Raw genomic sequence first — 23,035 nt, forward strand, 5'->3', positions numbered from 1 at the left:
GGGTGGGTTAGGGGGAGCTCTGGGGGGGGGGCTCAGGGTTGTTTAGGGGGGGTTGGGTTAGGGGTGGCTCTGGGGGGGGCTCAGGGTTGTTTGGGGGGGGGTTGGGTTAGGGGGGGCTCTGGGGGGGGGCTCAGGGTGCCCTGGGGGGGTTGGGTTGGGAGTGGCTCTGGGGGGGGCTCAGGGTTGTTTGGGGGGGTTGGGTTAGGAGTGGCTCTGGGGGGGGTTCAGGGTTGTTTGGGGGGGGTGGGTTAGGGGGGGGCTCTGGGGGGGGGCTCAGGGTGTCTTTGGGGGGGGTTGGGTTAGGGGGGGCTCTGGGGGGGTCTCAGGGTGTCTTTGGGGGGGGTGGGTTGGGGGGGCTCTGGGGGGGCTCAGGGTTGTTTGGGGGGGGTTGGGTTAGGGGGGGCTCTGGGGGGGGTCTCAGGGTTGTTTGGGGGGGGGGTTGGGTTAGGGGTGGCTCTGGGGGGGGTCTCAGGGTGGCTTTGGGGGGGGGTTGGGGTTAGGGGTGGCTCTGGGGGGGTCTCAGGGTTGTTTAGGGGGGGGGTGGGTTAGGGGGGGCTCTGGGGGGGGGTCTCAGGGTTGTTTAGGGGGGGTTGGGTTAGGGGGGGGCTCTGGGGGGGGGGGCTCAGGGTTCCAAGGGGGGGTTGGGTTAGGGGTGGCTCTGGGGGGGGGCTCAGGGTTCCATGGGGGGGGTTGGGTTAGGGGGGGCTCTGGGGGGGGGGCTCAGGGTTGTTTAGGGGGGGGTTGGGTTAGGGGGGGCTCTGGGGGGGGCTCAGGGTTGTTTGGGGGGGGTTGGGTTAGGGGTGGCTCTGGGGGGGTCTCAGGGTTGTTTGGGGGGGGGGGTGGGCTCCGGGGGGGGGTCCTCAGCTGCTGAGCACGTCGGAGGTCTCGGACACCAACTTCCCGTCCCGGGTTTCGATCTTCTTGATGAGGATGGCTCGGGGGCGCGGAGCGGCGCAGCCCTGGCCGCCAGGGGGGCGACAGAGAGCAGCCCGAGCCCGCCAGGGGGGCGCCCAGGCCGCCCCCCCCCCAGCGCCCCCAGCAGGCTCCCCCCGAAGGCAGCTCCTGCGCCGGGAGGAGGAGGAGGAGGAAGAGCTGCCAGAGCTGCCCTGGCACCCCCAGACCCCCCCCCCCCAAGGAGCAGGTCTGAGACCCCCCCCAGAGCCACCCCTTAGACCCCCCCCGCCCGCAGGGCACCCCCAGACCCCCCCCCAAGGAGCAGCCAACCCTTACCCCCCCAACCCCCCCTCACAGGGCACCCCGAGACACCCCCCCCAGAGCCAACCCTTACCCCCCCAACCCCTCCCCCAGGGCACCCTGAGACCCCCTCCCCAAGGAACAGGTCTGAGCCCCCCCCCAGGGCACCCCTGAGACCCCCCCAGAGCCACCCCTAACCCCCTCAAACCCCCCCCAGGACACCCTGAGCCCCCCCCAGAGCCAACCCTTACCCCCTCAACCCCCCCCCCAGGGCACCCCCAGACCCCCCCCAAGGAACAGGTCTGAGACCCCCCCCCAGAGCACCCTGAGCCCCCCCCCCAAGGAGCAGGTCTGAGACCCCCCCCGAGCCACCCCTTACCCCTCAACCCCCCCCCCCAGGGCACCCTGAGACCCCTCCCCAAGGAACAGGTCTGAGACCCCCCCCAGGGCACCCTGAGCCACCCCCAGAGCCACCCCTTACGCCCCAAACCCCTCCCCCAGGGCACCCCCAGACCCCCCCCCGAAGGAGCAGGTCTGAGACCCCCCCAGAGCCACCCCTTACCCCCCCCAAGCCCTCCCCCAGGGCACCCCCAGACCCCCCCCCCAAGGAGCAGGTCTGAGACCCCCCCCCAGAGCCACCCCTTACCCCCCTCAACCCCCCCCCCCAGGGCACCCTGAGCCCCCCCCCCAAGAAACAGCTCTGAGACCCCCCCCAGAGCCACCCCTTAGATCCCCCCCGCCCCCAAGGCACCCTGAGACCCCCCCCCAGGACCACCCACCCCCTCCTAAGGGCACCCCGAGACCCCCCCCCACAGCCACAAAACCTCTCCCAGGGCACCCCGAGACCCCCCCCCCAGAGCCCCCCCCCTTAACCCAACCCCCCCCAAACAACCCTGAGCCCCCCCCCCAGAGCCCCCCCTAACCCAACCCCCCCCAAACAACCCTGAGCCCCCCCCCAGAGCCCCCCCTAACCCAACCCCCCCAAACAACCCTGAGCCCCCCCCCAGAGCCCCCCCTAACCCAACCCCCCCCAAACAACCCTGAGCCCCCCCCAGAGCCCCCCCTAACCCAACCCCCCCCAAACAACCCTGAGCCCCCCCCAGAGCCCCCCCTAACCCAACCCCCCCCAAACAACCCTGAGCCCCCCCCCCAGAGCCCCCCCCTTACCCAACCCCCCCCTCCCCCCCCCGCTCCCCGAGGGTGGGTGGCACCGGGGGGGGGTTGCCCCCGAGGCCCTGAGGGGTGACAGCCCGGGGGGGGGGGCGGGGGGGGCAGGGGGGGGGCTGGGGGGGGGCTGGGGGGTCCTGGGCCCCCCCCCCCAGAGCTCACCTGAGTACCCAGAGCTCCTGGTGTGGATGCTGAGGTTCTGCATGCCCAGCTCCAGCCTGGCACGGGGGGGGGCACAGGGGGGGCACAGGGGCTGAGTGCTGGGGGAGGGGCTCGGGGGGGGGGGGGGGGGAGGGTGGCACAGAGTGGGCACAGAGGCCTCCTGGTCAGGGGCACAGAGCCTGGAGCTAGGGGGGGGGGGGGGCCCCAGGGTGGGCTTGGGGGATGCCCATGGGGGGCAGGGTGCCCATGGGGTGCCCATGGGGTGTGGGGGTGTGGGGTGCCCATAGGATGCCCAGAGGGTGCCCATGGGATGTGGGGGTGTGGGGTGCCCATAGGATGCCCAGAGGGTGCCCAGAGGGTGCCCATGAGGTGCCCATGGGATGTGGGGGTGTGGGGGTGCCCATGGGGTGCCCAGAGGATGCCCACAGGGTGCCCATGAGGTGCCCATGGGATGTGGGGGTGTGGGGTGCCCATAGGATGCCCCAGAGGATGCCCAGAGGATGCCCAGAGGGTGCCCACATAGTGCCCATGGGATGTGGGGTGTGAGGTGCCCATGGGGTGCCCAGAGGGTGCCCATAGGATGTGGGTATGTGAGGTGCCCAGAGGATGCCCAGAGGGTGCCCATAGGATGCAGGGTGCCCATGGGATGTGGGGTGTGAGGTGCCCATAGGATGCCCATGGGGTGCCCATAGGATGTGGGTATGTGAGGTGCCCATGGGGTGCCCAGAGGATGCCCACAGGGTGCCCAGAGGGTGCCCATGGGGTGTGGGGTGTGAGGTGCCCATGGGGTGCCCATGGGATGTGGGGGTATGGGTGCCCATGGGGTGCCCATGGGATGCCCAGAGGATGCCCACAGGGTGCCCATGAGGTGCCCATGGGATGTGGGGGTATGGGTGCCCATAGGATGCCCAGAGGATGCCCAGAGGGTGCCCCAGAGGGTGCCCACATAGTGGCCTATGGGATGTGGGGGTGTGAGGTGCCCATGGGGTGCCCAGAGGGTGCCCATAGGCTGCAGGGTGCCCATGGGCTATGGGTGTGTGGGGGTGCCCATAGGATGCCCATGGGGTGCCCATGGGATGTGGGGGTATGGGTGCCCATAGGATGCCCAAAGGGTGCCCCATAGGATGCAGGGTGCCCATGGGCTATGGGTGTGTGGGGTGCCCATAGGATGCCCGTGGGGTGCCCATGGGCCAGAGGATGCTGTGTGCCCATGGGGTGAGGGCTGTGAGCTGCCCAGGGGCTGCTCCGTGCTGGGTGCCCCTGGGCACACGAGGGTCAGGATTGCCCCCAGGGTGGCTCTGGGTGCCACCACACACACCCCCCTCCCTCCCCCGGGTGCCATCTGCTGCCCCCGGGGTGCCAGCCCTGCCCCTCACCTGCTCTCCTCCCCTTCCAGCAGCTTCCTGTAGGTGGCGATCTCGATGTCCAGGGCCAGCTTGACGTTCATCAGCTCCTGGTACTCCCTCAGCTGCCTGGCCAGGTCCTGCTTCCCCTTCTGCAGGGCAGCCTCCAGCTCTGCCAGCTTGCCCCTGGCATCCTTCAGTGCCAGCTCCCCGCGCTCCTCCGCCTCGGCGATGGAGCTCTCCAGGTTGGCTCTCTGCAAGGGGGGGGGCAGAGGGCAGCGTGGAGAAGGCGCACTGGGGAGGGAGCCCCTGGCACAGCATCCCCCCTGGCACAGCATCCCCCCTGGCACAGCATCATCCATGGCACAGCATCATCCATGGCACAGCATCCCCCCTGGCACAGCATCCCCCCTGGCACAGCATCCCCCCTGGCACAGCATCATCCATGGCACAGCATCCCCCCTGGCACAGCATCATCCATGGCACAGCATCCCCCCTGGCACAACATCCCCCATGGCACAGCATCCCCCATGGCACAGCATCATCCCTGGCACAGCATCCCCCCTGGCACAGCATCATCCATGGCACAGCATCCCCCCTGGCACAGCATCATCCATGGCACAGCATCACCCCTGGCACAGCATCCCCCATGGCACAGCATCCCCCATGGCACAGCATCACCCCTGGCACAACATCCCCCTGGCACAGCATCACCCCAGGCACAGCATCATCCATGGCACAGCATCATCCATGGCACAGCATCACCCCTGGCACAGCATCATCCATGGCACAGCATCATCAATATCACAGCATCCCCCTGGCACAGCATCCCCCTGGCACAGCATTCCCCTGGCACAGCATCATCCATGGCACAGCATCCCCCCTGGCACAGCATCACCCCTGGCACAGCATCCCCCCTGGCACAGCATCCCCCATGGCACAGCATCACCCCTGGCACAGCATCATCCATGGCACAGCATCCCCCCTGGCACAGCATCCCCCTGGCACAGCATCATCCCTGGCACAGCATCCCCCATGGCACAGCATCCCCCATGGCACAGCATCCTCCATGGCACAGCATCCCCCATGGCACAGCATCACCCCTGGCACAGCATCATCCATGGCACAGCATCATCCCTGGCACAGCATCCCCCATGGCACAGCATCCTGGCACAGCATCATCCCTGGCACAGCATCCCCCCTGGCACAGCATCACCCCTAGCACAGCATCCCCCCTGGCACAGCATCCCCCCTGGCACAGCATCATCCCTGGCACAGCATCACCCATGGCACAGCATCCCCCCTGGCACAGCATCACCCATGGCACAGCATCCCCCCTGGCACAGCATCATCCATGGCACAGCATCACCCCAGGCACAGCATCACCCCTGGCACAGCATCATCCATGGCACAGCATCCTCCTGGCACAGCATCCCCCTGGCACAGCATCCCCCATGGCACAGCATCCTCCTGGCACAGCATCCCCCTGGCACAGCATCCCCCCATGGCACAGCATCCTCCTGGCACAGCATCCCCCTGGCACAGCATCCTGGCACAGCATCCCCCCTGGCACAGCATCACCCTGGCACAGCATCATCCCTGGCACAGCATCCCCCCTGGCACAGCATCATCCCTGGCACAGCATCATCCATGGCACAGCATCACCCCTGGCACAGCATCCCCCTGGCACAGCATCCCCATGGCACAGCATCCCCCATGGCACAGCATCATCCCTGGCACAGCATCCTCCATGGCACAGCATCCCCCATGGCACAGCATCCCCCCTGGCACAGCATCATCCCTGGCACAGCATCCCCCATGGCACAGCATCACCCCTGGCACAGCATCATCCATGGCACAGAATCCCCCCTGGCACAGCATCCCCATGGCACAGCATCATCCATGGCACAGCATCCCCCCTGGCACAGCATCATCCATGGCACAGCATCATCCCTGGCACAGCATCCCCCCTGGCACAGCATCCCCCTGGCACAGCATCATCCCTGGCACAGCATCATCCCTGGCACAGCATCACCCCTGGCACAGCATCACCCATGGGGGTCCATGGGGGTGTACTGCAGGCACTGAGGGTCCATGGGTGGGGGTCTGGGGTTGCTGAGGGCCCATAGGAGCACTGGGGGCTCCAAGGTGGGCTCTGGGGGGTGCTGGGGATCCATGGTGGGGTCTGGGGGTGCTGGGGGCTCCATGGTGGGGGCTGGGGGGTGCTGGGGGCTCCATGGTGGGGTCTGGGGGTGCTGGGGATCCATGGTGGGGGCTGGGGGTGCTGGGGGTCTCTGCAGGGGTCCTGCAGGCACTGGGGGCTCCATGGTGGGGTCTGGGGGTGCTGGGGGTCTCTGGAGGGGTCCTGCAGGCACTGGGAGGTCCATAGTGGGGTCTGGGGGTCCTGGGGGCTCCATGGTGGGGTCTGGGGGTGCTGGGGGTCTCTGGAGGGGTCCTGTAGGTGCTGGGGGGTCCATAGTGGGGTCTGGGGGGTCCTGGAGGCTCCATGGTGGGGTCTGGGGGTGCTGGGGACTCCATGGTTGGGTCTGCAGGCACTGGGGGCTCCAAGGTGGGCTCTGGGGGGTGCTGGGGCTCCATGGTGGGGTCTGGGGGTGCTGGGGGCTCCATGGTGGGGGGCTGGGGGTGCTGGGGGCTCCGTGGTGGGCTCTGGGGGTGCTGGGGGTCTCTGGAGGGGTCCTGCAGGCGCTGGGAGCTCCATAGTGGGGTCTGGGGGTGCTGGGGGCTCCGTGGTGGGCTCTGGGCACACTGGGGGTCTCTGGAGGGGTCCTGCAGGAGTTGGGGGCTCCATGGTGGGGGCTGGGGGGTGCTGGGGGTCTCTGGAGGGGTTCTGCAGGTGCTGAGGACTCCATGGTGGGGTCTGGGGGTCCTGGGGGCTCCATGGTGGGGGCTGGGGGTGCTGGGGGGTCCATACTGGGGTCTGCAGGCACTGGGGCTCCATGGTGGGGGCTGGGGGTGCTGGGGGGTCCATGGTTGGGGTCTGCAGGCACTGGGGGGTCCATAGTGGGGGTCTGGGGGTCCTGGGAGCTCCATGGTGGGGGCTGGGGGTGCTGGGGGTCTCTGGAGGGGTCCTGCAGGTGCTGGGGCTCCATGGTGGGCTCTGGGGGTGCTGGGGGGTTCATGGTGGGGTCTGGGGGTGCTGGGGGTCTCTGGAGGGGTCCTGCAGGCGCTGGGGGCTCCATAGTTGGTTCTGGGGGTGCTGGGGGGTCCATGGTGGGGGCTGGGGGTGCTGGGGGTCTCTGGAGGGCTCCTGCAGGCGCTGGGGGCTCCATGCTGGAGCCTGGGGGGAGTAGGGGTCCATAGTGGGGTCTGGGGGTGCTGGGGGGTCCATGGTTGGGTCTGCAGGCACTGGGGGGTCCATAGTGGGGTCTGGGGGTGCTGGGGGCTCCATGGTGGGGGCTGGGGGTGCTGGGGGCTCCATGGTAGGGGCTGGGGGTGCTGGGGGTTCCATGGTAGGCTCTGGGGGTGCTGGGGGTCTCTGGAGGGGTCCTGCAGGTGCTGGGGGCTCCATGGTAGGCTCTGGGGGTGCTGGGGGGTCTCTGCAGGGGTCCTGCAGGCACTGGGGGGTCCATGGTGGGGGCTGGGGGTGCTGGGGGCTCCATGGTGGGGTCTGGGGGGTGCTGGGGGTCTCTGCAGGGGTCCTGCAGGCACTGGGGGGTCCATGGTGGGGGCTGGGGGGTGCTGGGGGCTCCATGGTGGGGTCTGGGGGTGCTGGGGGTCTCTGGAGGGGTCCTGCAGGCACTGGGAGCTCCATGGTGGTGTCTGGGGGTGCTGGGGGCTCCATGGTGGGGTCTGGGGGTGCTGGGGGTCTCTGGAGGGGTCCCGCAGGCACTGGGGGGCTCCATGGTGGAGCCTGGGGGGAAGTAGGGGGTCCATAGTGGGGTCTGGGGGGTGCTGGGGGCTCCATGGTGGGGGCTGGGGGTGCTGGGGGTCTCTGGAGGGGGGCCTGCAGGCGCAGGAGGCTCCGTGGTGTGCTCTGGGGGTGCTGGGGGTCTCTGGAGGGGTTCTGCAGGCGCTGGGGGCTCCATGGTGGGGGCTGAGGGTGCTGGGGGCTCCGTGGTGGGCTCTGGGCACACTGGGGGTCTCTGGAGGGGTCCTGCAGGCGCTGGGGGCTCCATGGTGGGCTCTGGGGGTGCTGGGGGTCTCTGGAGAGATTCTGCGGGCGCTGGGGGCTCCATGGTGGAGTCTGGGGGTGCTAGGGGTCTCTGGAGGGGTCCTGCAGGCACTGGGGGGTCCATGGTGGGGGCTGGGGTGCTGGGGGTCTCTGGAGGGGTCCTGCAGGCACTGGGGGCTCCATGGTGGGGGCTGGAGGTGCTGGGGGTCTCTGGAGGGGTCCTGCAGGCCCTGGGGGCTCCATGGTGGGGTCTGGGGGTGCTGGGAGCTCCATGGTAGGGTCTGGGGGTGAAGGGGGGTCCATGGTGGGGGCTGGGGGTGCTGGGGGTCTCTGGAGGGGTCCTGCAGGTACTGGGGCGTCCATAGTGGGGTCTGGCGCTGCTGGGGGTCTCTCAGGGGTCCTGCAGGCACTGGGGGCTCCATGGTGGGGGCTGAGGGTGCTGGGGGGTCCATGGTTGGGTCTGCAGGCACTGGGGGGTCCATAGTGGCGTCTGGGGGTCCTGGGGGCTCCATGGTGGGGGCTGGGGGTGCTGGGGGTCTCTCAGGGGTCCTGCAGGCGCTGGGGGCTCCATGGTGGGCTCTGGGGGTGCTGGGGGTCTCTGGAGGGGTCCCGCAGGCGCTGGGGGGCTCCATGGTGGGGGCTGGGGGTGCTGGGGGCTCCATGGTGGGCTCTGGGGGTGCTGGGGGTCTCTGGAGGGGTCCCGCAGGCACTGGGGGGTCCATGGTGGGGGCTGGGGGTGCTGGGGGCTCCATGGTGGGGTCTGGGGGTGCTGGGGGTCTCTGGAGGGGTCCCGCAGGCACTGGGGGCTCCATGGTGGGGGCTGGAGGAAGTAGGGGGTCCATAGTGGGGTCTGGGGGCGCTGGGGGCTCCATGGTGGGGGCTGGGGGTGCTGGGGGGTCCGTGGGGGTGCCCTGCAGGCGCTGGGGGCTCCATGGTGGGGTCTGGCGGTCCTGGGAGCTCCATGGTGGGCTCTGGGTGTGCTGGGGGTCTCTGGAGGGGTCCTGCAGGCTCTGGGGGCTCCATGGTGAGGGCTGGGGGTGCTGGGGGCTCCGTGGTGGGCTCTGGGGGTGCTAGGGGTCTCTGGAGGGGTCCTGCAGGCACTGGGGGCTCCATGGTGGGGGCTGGGGGGGCTAGGGGTCTCTGGAGGGGTCCTGCAGGCACTGGGAGCTCCATGGTGGTGTCTGGGGGTGCTGGGGGGTCCATGGTGGGGTCTGGGGGTGCTGGGGGTCTCTGGAGGGGTCCTGCAGGTACTGGAGGCTCCATGGTGGAGCCTGGGGGGGAGTAGGGGGTCCATAGTGGGGTCTGGGAGTGCTGGGGGCTCCATGGTGGGGGGCTGGGGGTGCTGGGAGCTCCATGGTGGGGGCTGGGGGTCCTGGAGGCTCCATGGTGGGGGGCTGGGGGTGCTGGGGACTCCATGGTGGGGTCTGCAGGCACTGGGGCTCCATGGTAGGGTCTGGGGTTGCAGGGGGGTCCATGGTGGGGGCTGGGGGTGCTGGGGGTCTCTGGAGGGGTCCCGCAGGCTCTGGGGCTCCAAGGGCTGCCCTGCAAGCACTGGCTGGGGGCTGGGGGGGTGGTCTCCAGAGGGCCCCTGGAGGGGGTGCTGGGGGGGGGGTGGGGGAGGGAAGCCTCTGCCCCCCCGGGCTGCCCAGGGCCAGACCTGGCTCTTGAGGGCTTCGATCTCAGCCTGCAGGCGCTGGACCCTGCGGCTCAGGTCGCTGATCTCCCCGCGGGTGCTGCGCAGGTCGGCTCCGTGCTTGCCCGCGGTGCTCTTCAGCTCCTCGTACTGCGGGGAGGGGGCACGGGGGTGGGGGAGGGCACAGGGGGGGGTCACAGGGGCAGCTCTGCCGAGCCCGGCACGGCACAGCCCCCCCCGGAGCAGCCAGCCCGAGCCCCAGCCCAGGGCCACCCAGCCCTGGCCCCAGGCAGCCACAGGTTGGACAGCTCCGGGCGTGGGGACCCCCCCCGGGCTGGGGACTCCACCACCTCCCCCCCGGGCAGCCTGGGCCAGGCTTGCAGAACCCTTCCAGGGCAGAAGTTTCTCCTCAGGGCCAAGCGGCAGAAGTTTCTCCTCAGGGCCAAGCTGAGCCTGCCCTGGGGCAGCCTGAGGCCATCTCCTCTTGTGCCATCACTTAGGGCAGGAGGTCTCAGCCCCTCCCTGGCTCCAGGCTCCTCTCAGGCACTTGCAGGGAGCCAGGAGGTCTCCCCTCAGCCTCCTCTCCCTCCAGCCTCAAACCCCCCAGCTCCCTCAGCTGCTCCTCCCTCCCCAGCCCCTTCCCCAGCTCCCTTTGCCCTTCCCTGGCCCTGAGGAGCCCAAGGCTGCCCCCAGGCTGCCAGCTCTGCCCCCCCCAGTGCCCAGCCCGGGGGGCACCATCCCTGCCCTGCTGCTGCTGCCCACAGCACTGCTGCTCCAGCCCAGGCTGCTGGTGGCCTCCTTGCCCCCCTGGGCACCCCCTGGCTCCTCTCCACCTGCTGACACCAACCCCCCCCCCCAGCTCCTTTTCCCCCCCAGGGCAGCTCCCAGCCCCTCTGCCCCCAGCCTGGAGCCTTCCTGGGGTGGTTGTGAGCCAGGGGCAGCTTCCAGCCCTCGGTGCCCTCCTGCCATTGGCTCCAGCCTGGCCTGGGCCCTGTGCAGAGCCTCCCCTGAGGATCCCTCCCGGGTTACCTTCCTAGGAGTGTCCTCTCCTCCTCCTCCTCCTGCTCCTCCTCCTCCTCCAGGGGCAGCTCAGGGGGGGCAGCTCAGGGGCAGCAGCTCAGGGGCAGCTCAGGGGCAGCAGCTCAGGGGCAGCTCAGGAGCAGCTCAGGGGTGGCTCAGGGGCAGCTCAGGGGCAGCAGCTCAGGGGCAGCAGCTCAGGGGCAGCTCAGGGGGCAGCAGCTCAGGGGCGGCAGCTCAGGGGCAGCTCAGGGGCAGCAGCTCAGGGGCAGCTCAGGGGCAGCTCAGGGGCGGCTCAGGGGCGGCTCAGGGGCGGCTCAGGGGCAGCTCAGGGGGCGGCAGCTCAGGGGCAGCTCAGGGGCAGCTCAGGGGCGGCAGCTCAGGGGCAGCAGCTCAGGGGCAGCTCAGGGGCAGCTCAGGGGCAGCAGCTCAGGGACAGCTCAGGGGCAGCAGCTCAGGGGCAGCTCAGGGGCAGCTCAGGGGCAGCAGCTCAGGGGCAGCAGCTCAGGGGCAGCTCAGGGGCAGCTCAGGGGCAGCAGCTCAGGGGCAGCTCAGGGGCAGCTCAGGGGCAGCTCAGGGGCAGCTCAGGGGCAGCAGCTCAGGGGCAGCTCAGGGGCAGCAGCTCAGGGGCAGCAGCTCAGGGACAGCTCAGGGGCAGCAGCTCAGGGGCAGCTCAGGGGCAGCAGCTCAGGGGCAGCAGCTCAGGGACAGCTCAGGGGCAGCAGCTCAGGGGCAGCTCAGGGGCAGCTCAGGGGCAGCAGCTCAGGGGCAGCTCAGGGGCAGCAGCTCAGGGGCAGCAGCTCAGGGACAGCTCAGGGGCAGCAGCTCAGGGGCAGCTCAGGGGCAGCTCAGGGGCAGCAGCTCAGGGGCAGCTCAGGGGCAGCTCAGGGGCAGCAGCTCAGGGGCAGCAGCTCAGGGGCAGCAGCTCAGGGGCAGCAGCTCAGGGGCAGCTCAGGGGCAGCAGCTCAGGGGCAGCTCAGGGGGCAGCAGCTCAGGGGCAGCAGCTCAGGGGCAGCTCAGGGGCGGCTCAGGGGCAGCTCAGGGACAGCTCAGGGACAGCTCAGGGGCAGCTCAGGGGCAGCAGCTCAGGGGCAGCTCAGGGGCAGCTCAGGGGCAGCAGCTCAGGGGCAGCTCAGGGGCAGCTCAGGGGCAGCTGCTGCCCTGCTGGCACCCTCCTGGAGCTGGTGCCATGGAGGCGTTGAGGCTGGGAGAGAGCTCAGAGAGGGCAACCACTGAGGCTGCACCAGCATGGGCACAGAGCCATGCCCCAGGCTGCCCTGCTCCCTGGCACAGGGCTGGAGCTGCCCTGGCACATGGCAGAGGGGTGCCAGTCACCTTGCCCCTGCTCCCTGGCACAGGGCTGGAGCTGGCCCTGGCACATGGCAGAGGGGTGCCAGTCACCTTGCCCTGCTCCCTGGCACAAGGCTGGAGCTGCCCCTGCCCTGGCACATGGCACAGTGTTAGAGCTCTCCTTGCCCTGCTCCCTGGCACAGAGGTGCCACTCCCCTTGCCCTGGCACATGGCACAGGGCTGGAGCTCCCCTTGCCCTGGCACAGAGGTGCATCTCCCCTTGCCCTGCTCCCTGGCACAGAAGTGCCACTCACCTTGACCTGGTACATGGCACAGGGCTGGAGATGCCCTTGCCCTAGCCCTGGCATATGGGTGCCCCTCACCTTGCCCTGGCACATAGCACAGTGATGGAGCTGGCCCTTGCCCTGCTCCCTGGCACAGTGCTGGAGCTGCCCTTGCCCTGGCCCATGGCACCACGGTGCCCCTCATCTTGGCCTGCTCCCTGGCACAGGCTGCCCCTCACCTTGCCCTGGCCCATGGCACCATGGTGCCCCTCACCTTGCCCTGCTCCCTGGAACAGGCTGCCCCTCACCTTGCCCTGGCCCTGGCACCATGGTGCCCCTCACCTTGCCCTGCTCCCTGGCACTGTGGTGCCCCTCACCTTGCCCTGGCCCATGGCACCATGCCCCTCACCTTGCCCAGCTCCCTGGCACAGGCTGCTCCTCACCTTGCCCTGGCCCTGGCACCATGGCCCTGGCAGAGGCTGCCCCTCACCTTGCCCTGGCCCTGGCACCAGGGTACTCCTCACCTTGCCCTGCTCCCTGGCACCATGGCCCTGGCACAGGCTGCCCCTCACCCTGATCTGGCCCTGTCCCAGGCTGCCCCTCACCTTGCCCTGCTTCTTGGCACAGGGGTGCCCCTCACCTTGCCCTGGCCCTGGCACCATGGCCCTGGCAGAGGCTGCCCCTCACCTTGCCCTGCTCCCTGGCACAGGGTGCCCCTCACCTTGCCCTGGCCCATGGCACCATGGTGCCCCTCACCTTGCCCTGCTCCCTGGCACAGGCTGCCCCTCACCTTGCCCTGGCCCTGGCACCGTGGTGCCCCTCACCTTGCCCTGCTCCCTGGCACCATGGTGCCCCTCACCTTGCCCTGGCCCATGGCACCATGCCCCTCACCTTGCCCAGCTCCCTGGCACAGGCTGCCCCTCACCTTGCCCTGGCCCTGGCACCATGGCCCTGGCACAGGCTGCCCCTCACCTTGCCCTGCTCCCTGGCACCGTGGTGCCCCTCACCTTGCCCTGGTACATGGCCTCAGCCTCGGCGCGGCTGCGGCTGGCGATCTCCTCGTACTGAGCCTTCACCTCCGCTATGATCCCATCCAGGTCCAGGCTGCGGCTGTTGTCCATCGACAGCACCACGGAGGTGTCCGAGACCTGAGCCTGCAGCTCCCGCAGCTCCTGCGGCCGGCAGGGGGGGCGGGGGGGGCGTGTGGGCAGGGGGCGTGCGGGCAGGGGGGGCGTGGGGCAGGGGGGGGCGTGGGTACAGGGGGCGTGCGGGCAGGGGGGGCGTGGGCAGGGGGGGGCCGGGGTGCTGCTGGGCTGAGCACAGGCAGCTCGGTGCAGCTGTGACCCCCAGCAGGAGATGCCCCCCCCCCCCCCCCCCCAGCAGTTGAGGCGCCCCCCAGAAGGAAATGCGCCCCCCTACAGGAGGTGCCCCCCCCAGCAGCTCTGCCCCCCCCAGCAGCTAAGGTGCCCCAAGGAGGAGATGCCCCCCAGAAGTGGTGCCCCCCCCCGCAGTGGCACCCCGCAGCCGTGCCCTCCCCCCCCAGCAGTGCCCTCCCCCCAGCAGCGGTGCCCTCCCCCCGGCGGTGCCCCCCCACAGCAGCTCTGCCCCCCCCGCAGCGGTGCCCCCCACAGCAGCTCTGCCCCCCCCCCCGCAGCGGTGCCCCCCACCCCACAGCCGTGCTCCCCCCCCCAGCAGTGCCCTCCCCCAGCAGCGGTGCCCCCCCCCGGAGCTCTGCCCCCCCCCCTGCAGCGGTGCCCCCCCCTCACAACTGTGCCCCCCACAGCTGTGCCCCCCCACAGCAGCTCTGCCCCCCCCCCCGCACCTGTGCCCCCCCCGAGGTGTGCCCCCCCACAGCAGCTGCGCCCCCCGCAGCAGTCCCCCCCCCGGAGCTCTGCTCCCCCCCCAGCAGCTCTGCCCCCCCCCGGAGCTCTGCTCCCCCGCAGCTGTGCCCCCCAGCAGCTCTGCCCCTCCTTGCACCTGTGCCCCCCCCCGAGGTGTGCCCCCCACAGCAGCTGCGCCCCCCCCCCCAGAAGCTCTGCTCCCCCCAGCAGCTGTGCCCCCCAACCCGCAGCTGTGCCCCCCCAGCAGCTCTGCTCTGCCCCCCCGGAGCCGTGCCCCCCCCCCGGAGCCGTGCCCCCCGCCCCGGAGCCGTGCCCCCCCCCCCCGGAGCCGTGCCCCCCCCGGAGCCGTGCCCCCCACCTCGTCGTAGAGCTGCCGCAGGAAGTTGATCTCGTCGGTCAGGCTCTCCAGGCGAGACTCCAGCTCCACCTTGGTCATGTAGGCTTCATCCACGTCCTGGGCACAGGCAGCTTGGCACCACCCCCCCCGGCACCCCCCGCCTCACCCTGCCCCCCCCCACCCCCACCCCCGAGGGCTCCTGGCACCCCCCCAGCTGGCCCTGCCCCCACCCCTGCTCTCCCTGGCACCCACTACTATCTCTGGCACCCCCCCCTACTGTCCCCTGGCACCCCCACTACCGGCCTCTCTCCCACCACCCCCCCCCGCTCTCCCTGGCACCCCATATTGATCCTGGCACCACCCAACTGGCTCTGGCACCCCAGCCCCAGAGGGGCATAGGGGAAGGGGCCCCGGGGAGGGAGGGGGCCCCCCGGGGGGGGGAGGGGCCCCCGGGGAGGGGAGGGGGCCCTGGGGAGGGGAGGGGGGCCCAGGGGGGGAGGGGCCCCCGGGGAGGGGTCCCGGGGAGGGGAGGGGTCCCGGGGAGGGGAGGGATCCCGGGGAGGGAGGGGGCCCTGGGGAGGGGGCCCAGGGGGGAGGGGGCCCCGGGGAGAGGTCCCGGGGAGGGGAGGGGTCCCGGGGGAGGGGGAGGGGACCCGGGGAGGGGAGGGGGCCCCGGGGGAGGGGAGGGGGGCCCGGGGAGGGGAAGGGACCCCCGGGGAGGGGAAGGGACCCCGGGGAGGGGAGTGGGCTCGTGGGGGGAGGTCTCTGCTGACCTTCTTGAGCAGCACAAATTCATTCTCCTTCTCGGTTCGGTTATTGATCTCCTCCTCGTACCTGGCGGGGCGGGGCAGAGGGCTGGAGCTGGGCACGGGGACACAGGGGACTGGGGGGGGGGCACAGGGGACGGGGGGAGACACAGGGGACTGGGGGGGGGGCACAGGGGACTGGGGGGGGGGGGCACACACAGGGATGCAAGGCCATGGGGCCACAGGGGACATGAGGGTGTGGGGACGCAGGGACATAGGGAGGAGAGACATGGGGGTGGGGGCTGGCAGGGGGCTGGGCAGGGGGGCTGGGGCTGGGCAGGGGGCTGGGGCTGGCTCTGGGCAGGGGGCTGGCTCTGGGCTGGGACTGGGCAGTGGGACTGAGATGGCTCTAGGGGCTGGGACTGGGCTGGCTCTAGGCAGTGGGACCAGGCTCTGGGCTGGCTCTGGGCAGGGGGCTGGGGCTGGGCTGGCTCTGGGCAGGGGGGATTGAGATAGCTCTAGGGGCTGGGACTGGGGACTGGGGACTGGGGACTGGGGACTGGGACTGGGGGACTGGGACTGGGCTGGCTCTGGGCTGGCTCTGGGCAGGGGGCTGGGGCTGGGGGCTGGGAATGGGACTGGACTGGCCCCTAGGCTGTCTCTGGGCAGTGGGACTGAGATGGCTCCAGGGGCTGGGACTGGGGACTGGGGGCTGGGGAGTGGGACAGGGAGTGGGACTGGGCTGGCTCTGGGCAGGGGGCTGGGGCTGGCTCTAGGCTGGCTCTAGCAGTGGGACTGGGCAGGCTCTGGGCAGTGGGATTAGGCTGGCTCTGGGCAGGTGGCTGGGGCTGGGACCTGAGGCTGGCTCTAGGCTGGCTCTAGGAGCTGGGATGGGGCTGACTCTGGGCTGGTTCTAGGCTGGCTCTAGGGGCTGGGACTGAGGCTGGCTCTGGGCTGGTTCCAGGCTGCCTCTAGGGCCTGGGACTGAGGCTGGCTCTAGGCTTGTTTAGGATGGATCTGGGGGCTGGGATAGAGGCTGGCTCTGGGCTGGTTCTAGGCTGCCTCTAGGGGCTGGGACTGGGGCTGGCTCTGGGCTGGTTCTAGGATGGCTCTGGGGACTGGGACTGAGGCTGGCTCTAGGGGCTGGTTCTAGGCTGGCTCTGGGCTGGCTCTAGGGGCTGGGACTGAGATGGCTCGGGGCTGGTTCTAGCAGTGGATCTGGGGGCTGGGATAGAGGCTGGCTCTAGGCTGGTTCTAGGCTGGCTCTAGGCTGGTTCTAGGCTGGCTCTAGGGGCTGGGACTGAGGCTGGCTCTAGGGGCTGGTTCTAGGCTGCCTCTGGGCTGGCTCTAGGGGCTGGGACTGAGATGGCTCAGGGCTGGTTCTAGCAGTGGATCTGGGGGCTGGGGCTGGTTCTAGCAGTGGATCTGGGGGCTGGGGCTGGCTCTAGCAGTGGGATTGGGCAGGCTCTGGGCAGTGGGATTAGGCTGGGATGGGGCTGGCTCTGGGCTGGCTCTAAGGGCTGGCTCTGGAGGCTGGGACTGGGCAGGCTCTGGCAGTGGGATTAGGCTGGCTCTGGGCAGGGGGACCGGGCCCTGGGCTGGCTCCGGGCAGGGGGCTGGGGCTGGCTCTGGCAGTGGGGGCCGGGCTCTAGGCTGGCTCTGGGCTGGGGGCTGGCTCCAGGCAGGGGCTGGGGGCCGGCTCTGGGCTGGCTCTGGGCTGGCTCTGGGCATGGGCTGGGGGCTGGGGCCGGCTCTGGCAGTGGGACCAGGCTCTAGGCTGGCTCTGGGCTGGGGGCTGGCTCCGGGCAGGGGTCCGGGGACTGGGGCTGGCTCTGGGCTGGCTTTGGCAGTGGGACCGGGCTCTAGGCTGGCTCTGGGCTGGGGGCTGGCTCCGGGCGGGCGGCTGGAGCCGGCTCTGGGCTGGGGGCTGGGGCTGGCTCTGGGCTGGGGGCTGGCAGTGGGACCAGGCTCTAGGCTGGCTCTGGGCTGGGGGCTGGGGGCCGGCTCCGGGCGGGCGGCTGGAGCCGGCTCTGGGCTGGGGGCTGGGGCTGGCTCTGGGCTGGGGGCTGGCAGTGGGACCAGGCTCTAGGCTGGCTCTGGGCTGGGGGCTGGCTCCGGGCAGGGGTCCGGGGGCTGGGGCTGGCTCTGGGCTGGCTCTGGCAGTGGGACCGGGCTCTAGGCTGGCTCTGGGCTGGGGGCTGGCTCCGGGCAGGGGTCCGGGGGCTGGGGCTGGCTCTGGGCTGGCTCTGGCAGTGGGACCAGGCTCTAGGCTGGCTCTGGGCTGGGGGCTGGGGGGCCGGCTCCGGGCGGGGCGGCTGGAGCCGGCTCTGGGCTGGGGGCTGGGGCTGGCTCTGGGCTGGGGGCTGGCAGTGGGACCAGGCTCTAGGCTGGCTCTGGGCTGGGGGCTGGCTCCAGGCGGGGGGCGGGGGGGCTGGCTCTGGGCTGGGGGCCGGCTCCGGGCGGGGGGCTGAGGCCGGCTCTGGGCTGGCTCTGGGCTGGGGGGCTGGGGCTGGCTCTGGGCTGGCTCTGGGCTGGGGACTGGGGCTGGCTCTGGGCTGGCTCTGGGCTGGCTCTGGGCTGGGGGCTGGGGCTGGCTCTGGGTTGGCTCTGGGCTGGGCGCTGGGGGCTGGGGCTGGCTCTGGGTTGGCTCTGGGCTGGGCGCTGGGGGCTGGGGCTGGCTCTGGGCTGGCTCTGGGCTGGCTCTGGGCTGGGGGCTGGGGCTGGCTCTGGGTTGGCTCTGGGCTGGCTCTGGGCTGGGGGCCGGCTCCGGCGGGAGGCTGGGGGCTGGCACTGGGCTGGCTCCGGGCAGGGGTCCGGGGGCTGGGGCTGGCTCGGGGCTGGCTCTGGGCTGGCTCTGGCAGTGGGACCGGGTTCTAGGCTGGCTCTGGGTTGGGGGCTGGGGGCCGGCTCCGGGCGGGGGGCTGAGGCCGGCTCTGGGCTGGCTCTGGGCTGGGGGGCTGGGGCTGGCTCTGGGTTGGCTCTGGCAGTGGGACCAGGCTCTGGGCTGGCTCTGGGCGGGGGCTGGGGCTGGCTCTGGGCAGTGGGACCAGGCTCTGGGCTGGCTCTGGGCTGACTCTGTGCTGGGGGCCGGCTCCGGGCGGGGACTGGGGGCTGGGGGCCGGCACTGACTTGTTCTTGAACTCCTCCACCAGCCCCTGCATGTTTCCCAGCTCCGCCTCCAGCCGCAGCCGCTCCTGCCCCAGGCCCTCCAGCTGCCGCCGCAGGCTGCCGATGTAGGACTCGAAGAGGGCTCCCAGGTTGCTCCTGGTGGTCTTCTGGCCCTGCAGGAGGCTCCACTTGGTCTCCAGCATCTTGTTCTGCTGCTCCAGGAACCGCACCTGGGGGGGCACAAAGACGGGGGGGGGGGGAGGGGGGGCGTCAGCAGCAGCCCCCCTGCCACCCCACCCCCACCCCACGGAGGCTGAGCCTGGGGCTGGGGGCTGGGAGGTGGAGGGGGGGGGGGGCAGGGGTGGGGTGCAAGAGGCAGGGGGTGAGGGAGGGGGGGTGGGAAGGGGCAGATCTGGGGGTTCTGGGGGCAAATCAGGGAGCCCTGGGGGCTAGCTTGCAAGGGGCAGAGGGTGAGGGGGGCAGCAGGGGGGCAGATGTGGGGGTCCTGGGAGGGGCAAGTCTGGGGGTCCTGGGGGGCAGATCTTGGGACCCTGGGTGCTAGCTTGCAAGGGGCAGAGGGTGAGGGGGGTGCTGGGGGGCAAGTCTGGGGGTCCTGGGGGGCAGATCTGGGGGTCCTGGGGGGCAGATCTGGGGGCCCTGGGTGCTAGCTTGCAAGGGGCAGAGGGTGAGGGGGGTGCTGGGGGGCAAGTCTGGGGGTCCTGGGGGGCAGATCTGGGGTCCTGGGGGGCAGATCTGGGGGCCCTGGGTGCTAGCTTGCAAGGGGCAGAGGGTGAGGGGGGTGCTGGGGGGCAAGTCTGGGGGTCCTGGGGGGCAGATCTGGGGGTCCTGGGCTCCTGAGCTGCTTCTGGGTTGCCCCCCCCGGGGGTCGGAGGTGCGCAGTGGGCTGCCAGGGACTGGGAGCCATTGGGGCTGGGGGTTCCTACCCTGGGTCCCAGGGCCTGGGGGTGCCCCCTTGGGGTCCCCCAGGTGCTTCTGGGGGTGCCCCCAGCCCCGTCCCAGCCCCCCGGGCAGGGAGCCCAGCCCCGGCCGAGCACCCGGAAGCAGCTGCTGGGTGCTGGGCGCTGGGTGCTGGGTGCTGGGGGGTGTGGGGGGGCACCACCCCTGCTGCCAGCTGCTTCCTCCGTGGGGCCTGACCCCGCTGCACCCCTTGGGGACAATCCTCTGCTGTCTGTCCGTCCCCCCCCCGCACCCCATTCCTGCCCCGGCCCCTCCCTGCCCGCGGGCTCTGCCGCCCCTGGCCCCGCAGTGGGAGGGCACCAGGCTGTCCCCCGCCGCCGCTTCCCGGTCCCCAGGGGCCGGGAGGTCCCCAGGGAGGGGCAGAAATGTCCCCAGCGAGGGGCACGACGTCCCTGAGGGTCCTCAAGGCGGGGTGGGATGTCCCCCCAGAGAGGCCAAAGGGGGCAGGGGGTCCCCTAAGGGTGCCTGGGTGTCCCCATGGGGGGGTCAGGAGGTCCCCAGAGAGGGGTCAAAGAGGGGGGGGCTGGAGGTCCCTGATGTCCCAGGAGGGACAAAATGTCCCCAAGGAGGGCAAAACACCTCCAAAGGAGGCTAGGAGGTCTTTGAGGGGGGGGGGTGGACATCCTCGAGGGGGGCAGGAGGTCCCCAGGGGGTCCAAATTGTGACCAGAGAGGGGGCAGAGTGTCCCCAAGGGGGTCTGGATGTCCCCATGGAGGCCAAGACTCCTCCAAGAGGGTCCCCAAGGGGCTCAGAATGGACTTGGAGGGGCCAAGAGGTACCTGCGAGGCTCAGGAGGTCCCTTAGGGGGTCCCAAAGTCCCCAGGGGGCTCAAGGTGGATAGGAAGTGGCCAAAACATCCCCAAGGGGCTTAGGGTGTCCCCAGGGGGGGTCCCAATGTCCCCAAAGAGCTCAGGGATGACCTGAAAGCTCCTGAAGGTCCCTTGGGGGCTGTTGGTGTCCCCAAGGGGCTCAGGGGGTGCTCAAAGGGTCCAGAGGGTCCCTGAGGGGGCTCAGAAGGTCCCTTGGGGGCTGTGTGGTGTCCCCAAGGGGCTCAGAGAGTGCCTGAAGGGTCTGGGAGGTCCCTGAGGGGGCTCAGATGGTCCCTGAGAGGGTGTTGGTGTCCCCAAGGGGCTCAGGGGGTGCTCAAAGGGTCCAGAGGGTCCCTGAGAGGGCTCAGGAGGTCCCTTGGGGGCTGTTGGTGTCTCCAAGGAGCTTAGGTGGCACTCAAAGGGTCCAGAGGGTCCATGAGGGGGCTCAGGAGGTCCCTAGGGGGTGTTGGTGTCCCCAAGGGGTTCAGGGGGGTGCTCAGAGGGTCCAGAAGGTTCCTGAGGGGGGTGAGGAAGTCCCTAGGGGCTTTTGGTGTCCCCAAGGGGTTCAGGGGGTGCTCAAAGGGGCCAGAAGGTCCCTGAGGGGGCTCAGGAGGTCCATTAGGGGGTGATGGTGTCCCCAAGGGGCTCAGGGGGCGCTCAGAGGGTCCCTGAGGGGGCTCAGGAGGTCCCTAGGGGGTGATGGTGTCGCCAAGGGGCTCAGGGGGCGCTCAGAGGGTCCCTGAGGGGGCTCAGGAGGTCCCTAGGGGGGTGAGGGTGTCGCCAAGGGGCTCAGGGGGCGCTCAGAGGGACCCTGAGGGGGCTCAGGAGGTCCCTAGGGGGTGATGGTGTCGCCAAGGGGCTCAGGGGGCGCTCAGAGGGACCCTGGGGAGGCTCAGGAGGGTCGCAAGGAGCGGGGGGGAGGGGAGGGGGCCCCGGTCCCACCTTGTCGATGAAGGAGGCGAACTTGTTGTTGAGGCTCTTGATCTGCTCCTTCTCCTCCCTGCGCACACCGCTGCAGGCTGGGGTCGATCTCCAGGTTCAGAGGGGTCAGCAGGCTCTGGTTGACGCTGACGGCCGCGATGCCCCCCCCGGGGGCCGGCACGACGGCGGGGCCCCGGTACAGCCCCGCGCCCAGGCGGCTCCCCCCGTAGGGGCCGAAGGCGGCGGCTGTGCTCATCCTCATCCCGGGGCCGGCCGTGTAGGAGTGGGAGCTGAAGGAGCGGCCGGGGGCGGCCGAGCTGCTCCTCAGGGTCTTCCTGGTGATGGTCACCGACATGGCGAGAGGGCAGGAGCCGGCAGGGGGGGTGGGCGAGAGGGGTCCGGAGGTGGCTGAGAAGGTCGGGAAAGGACCGAGGAGGAGATCGGCAGGGAAGGTTTGGGAGAGGAGCAGGAAAGGTTTGGGAGAGGAGCAGGAAAGGTTTGGGAGAGGAGCAGGAAAGGTTTGGGAGAGGAGCAGGAAAGGTTGAGAAGCGATCAGGGAAGGCTGAGAAGCGATCAGGGAAGGTTGGAAGAGGACCAAATAAGTTGAAAGGTGACCCAAAAGGTTGGAAGGGAGCCGAGGAGGTTGGAGACCACCAGGAAGGTTGGGAGAGGAGCAGGAAGGTTGGGAAACGATCAGGAAGGTTGGGAAACGATCGGGAAGGTTGGAAGAGGACCAAAAATGAGGTTAAAAGGTAACCCAAAGCGCTCGGGAAAGAGCGAGGAAAGTCGGACGGGGAAGGGTCGAGAGAGGAGGCTGCAAGGGCTGCGAGGAGGCTGGCAGGAGGCTGGCAGCTGGGCAGGGCTGCAGGACAGGCAGGACGAGCAGGACGGGTTGAGGAGGACGGATCCAGGGCGGGCTGGAGCCGCTCCCGGTTTATATCCCGGAGCTGGGGGAGGAGGTGGCGCTGGGAGGGCCTCCAGCCCCGGGAGCGCAGCACCTGCGCAGCCTTAACCCCTTCCGAGCGGCCGCGATCCGCTGCCGCCTGCCCCGGGAGTCTGCCCCGGGAGTCTGCCGCGGGAGTCTGCCCCGGAGTCTGCCCCGGGATCTGCTCCGGGATCTGCCCCGGGAGTCTGCCCCGGGATCTGTCCCGGGAGTCTGCCGCGGGGGTCTGCCCGCGGGGATCTGTCGCTTTGATCCACCCTGGGATCTGCCCGTGGGGATCTGTCCCGGGGATTTGCCGCCGGGGATCTGTCTCCAGGATCCGCCCTGGGATCAGCCGCCGGGGATCTGTCGCTGGGATCTGCTGCCGGGGATCTGTCACCTTGATCCGCCCTGGGATCTGCCCGCGGGGATCTGTCGCTGGGATCTGCCGCCGGGGATCTGTCGCCTTGATCCGCCCTGGGATCTGCCCGCGGGGATCTGTCGCCGGGATCTGCCCGCGGGGATCCGCCCTCGGACCTGCCGCCGGGATCCGCCTTGGGATTTGCCCGCGGAGACCTGTCTCTGGGATCTGTCCCTGGGATCAGCCGCCGGGGATCTGCCGGGGCCGGATTCTGCCCGCTGGGCGCCAGGGTTGGGTGCTGGCCTCAAAGCTCAGCTGCTGCTGTGTCGTCCCCCCCCACCCCCAGCACAAGCCCCAGCGGCCCCCCACGGAGCCGCGGGCGGCGTGGGGCAGGGGGGACAGACCCCAAGGGAGGTCCCCAGCGGCTTCCCCAGCCCCAAGTCCCCAAAGGATGGCCCCAGCCTGGGTCCCCAGCCCCATGGCCCCAAGGGAGGTCCCCAAGCCCTTCCCCAGCCCCATGGCCCCAGCCAGGTCCCCAGGGCCATGGCCCCAACCCCTGTGCCCAAGCTGCACCCCCAAGTCCCTGCCCACACCCTGGGTCCCCAGCCCAGGGCCTCACCCTGGCTCCCCCCAGTCTCTGTCCCCAGCCTGGCATCCCCAGCCTGGCATCCCCAGCCTGGCATCCCCAGCTCCATGTTCCCAGCCCCATGTCCCCAGCCTGGCATCCCCAGCCTGGCATCCCCAGCCCCATGTCCCCCAGCCTACAGCCCCAAACTTGTGTCCCCAAGGC

The 23,035-nt window shown here is 70.6% G+C and overlaps 1 protein-coding gene across 1 annotated transcript; it reads right to left on the minus strand.

Moving 5' to 3' along the window:
* Positions 1-628: 628 nt before the first annotated feature.
* Positions 629-21,879, minus strand: LOC137458828 (keratin, type II cytoskeletal 8-like). The gene is given in 10 exon segments (XM_068170118.1): positions 629-1,062; positions 2,524-2,579; positions 3,900-4,120; positions 9,656-9,781; positions 13,230-13,394; positions 14,422-14,517; positions 15,174-15,234; positions 18,276-18,484; positions 20,984-21,052; positions 21,054-21,879. Coding segments are annotated over 10 exon segments (1,512 nt in total). The 5' UTR covers positions 21,318-21,879; the 3' UTR covers positions 629-817.
* Positions 21,880-23,035: the final 1,156 nt, after the last annotated feature.

The sequence above is a fragment of the Melanerpes formicivorus genome, unplaced genomic scaffold (assembly GCF_026170545.1).
Source record: "Melanerpes formicivorus ecotype bairdi unplaced genomic scaffold, bMelFor1.0.p_v2 SCAF_286, whole genome shotgun sequence".
NCBI lineage: Eukaryota > Metazoa > Chordata > Aves > Piciformes > Picidae > Melanerpes > Melanerpes formicivorus.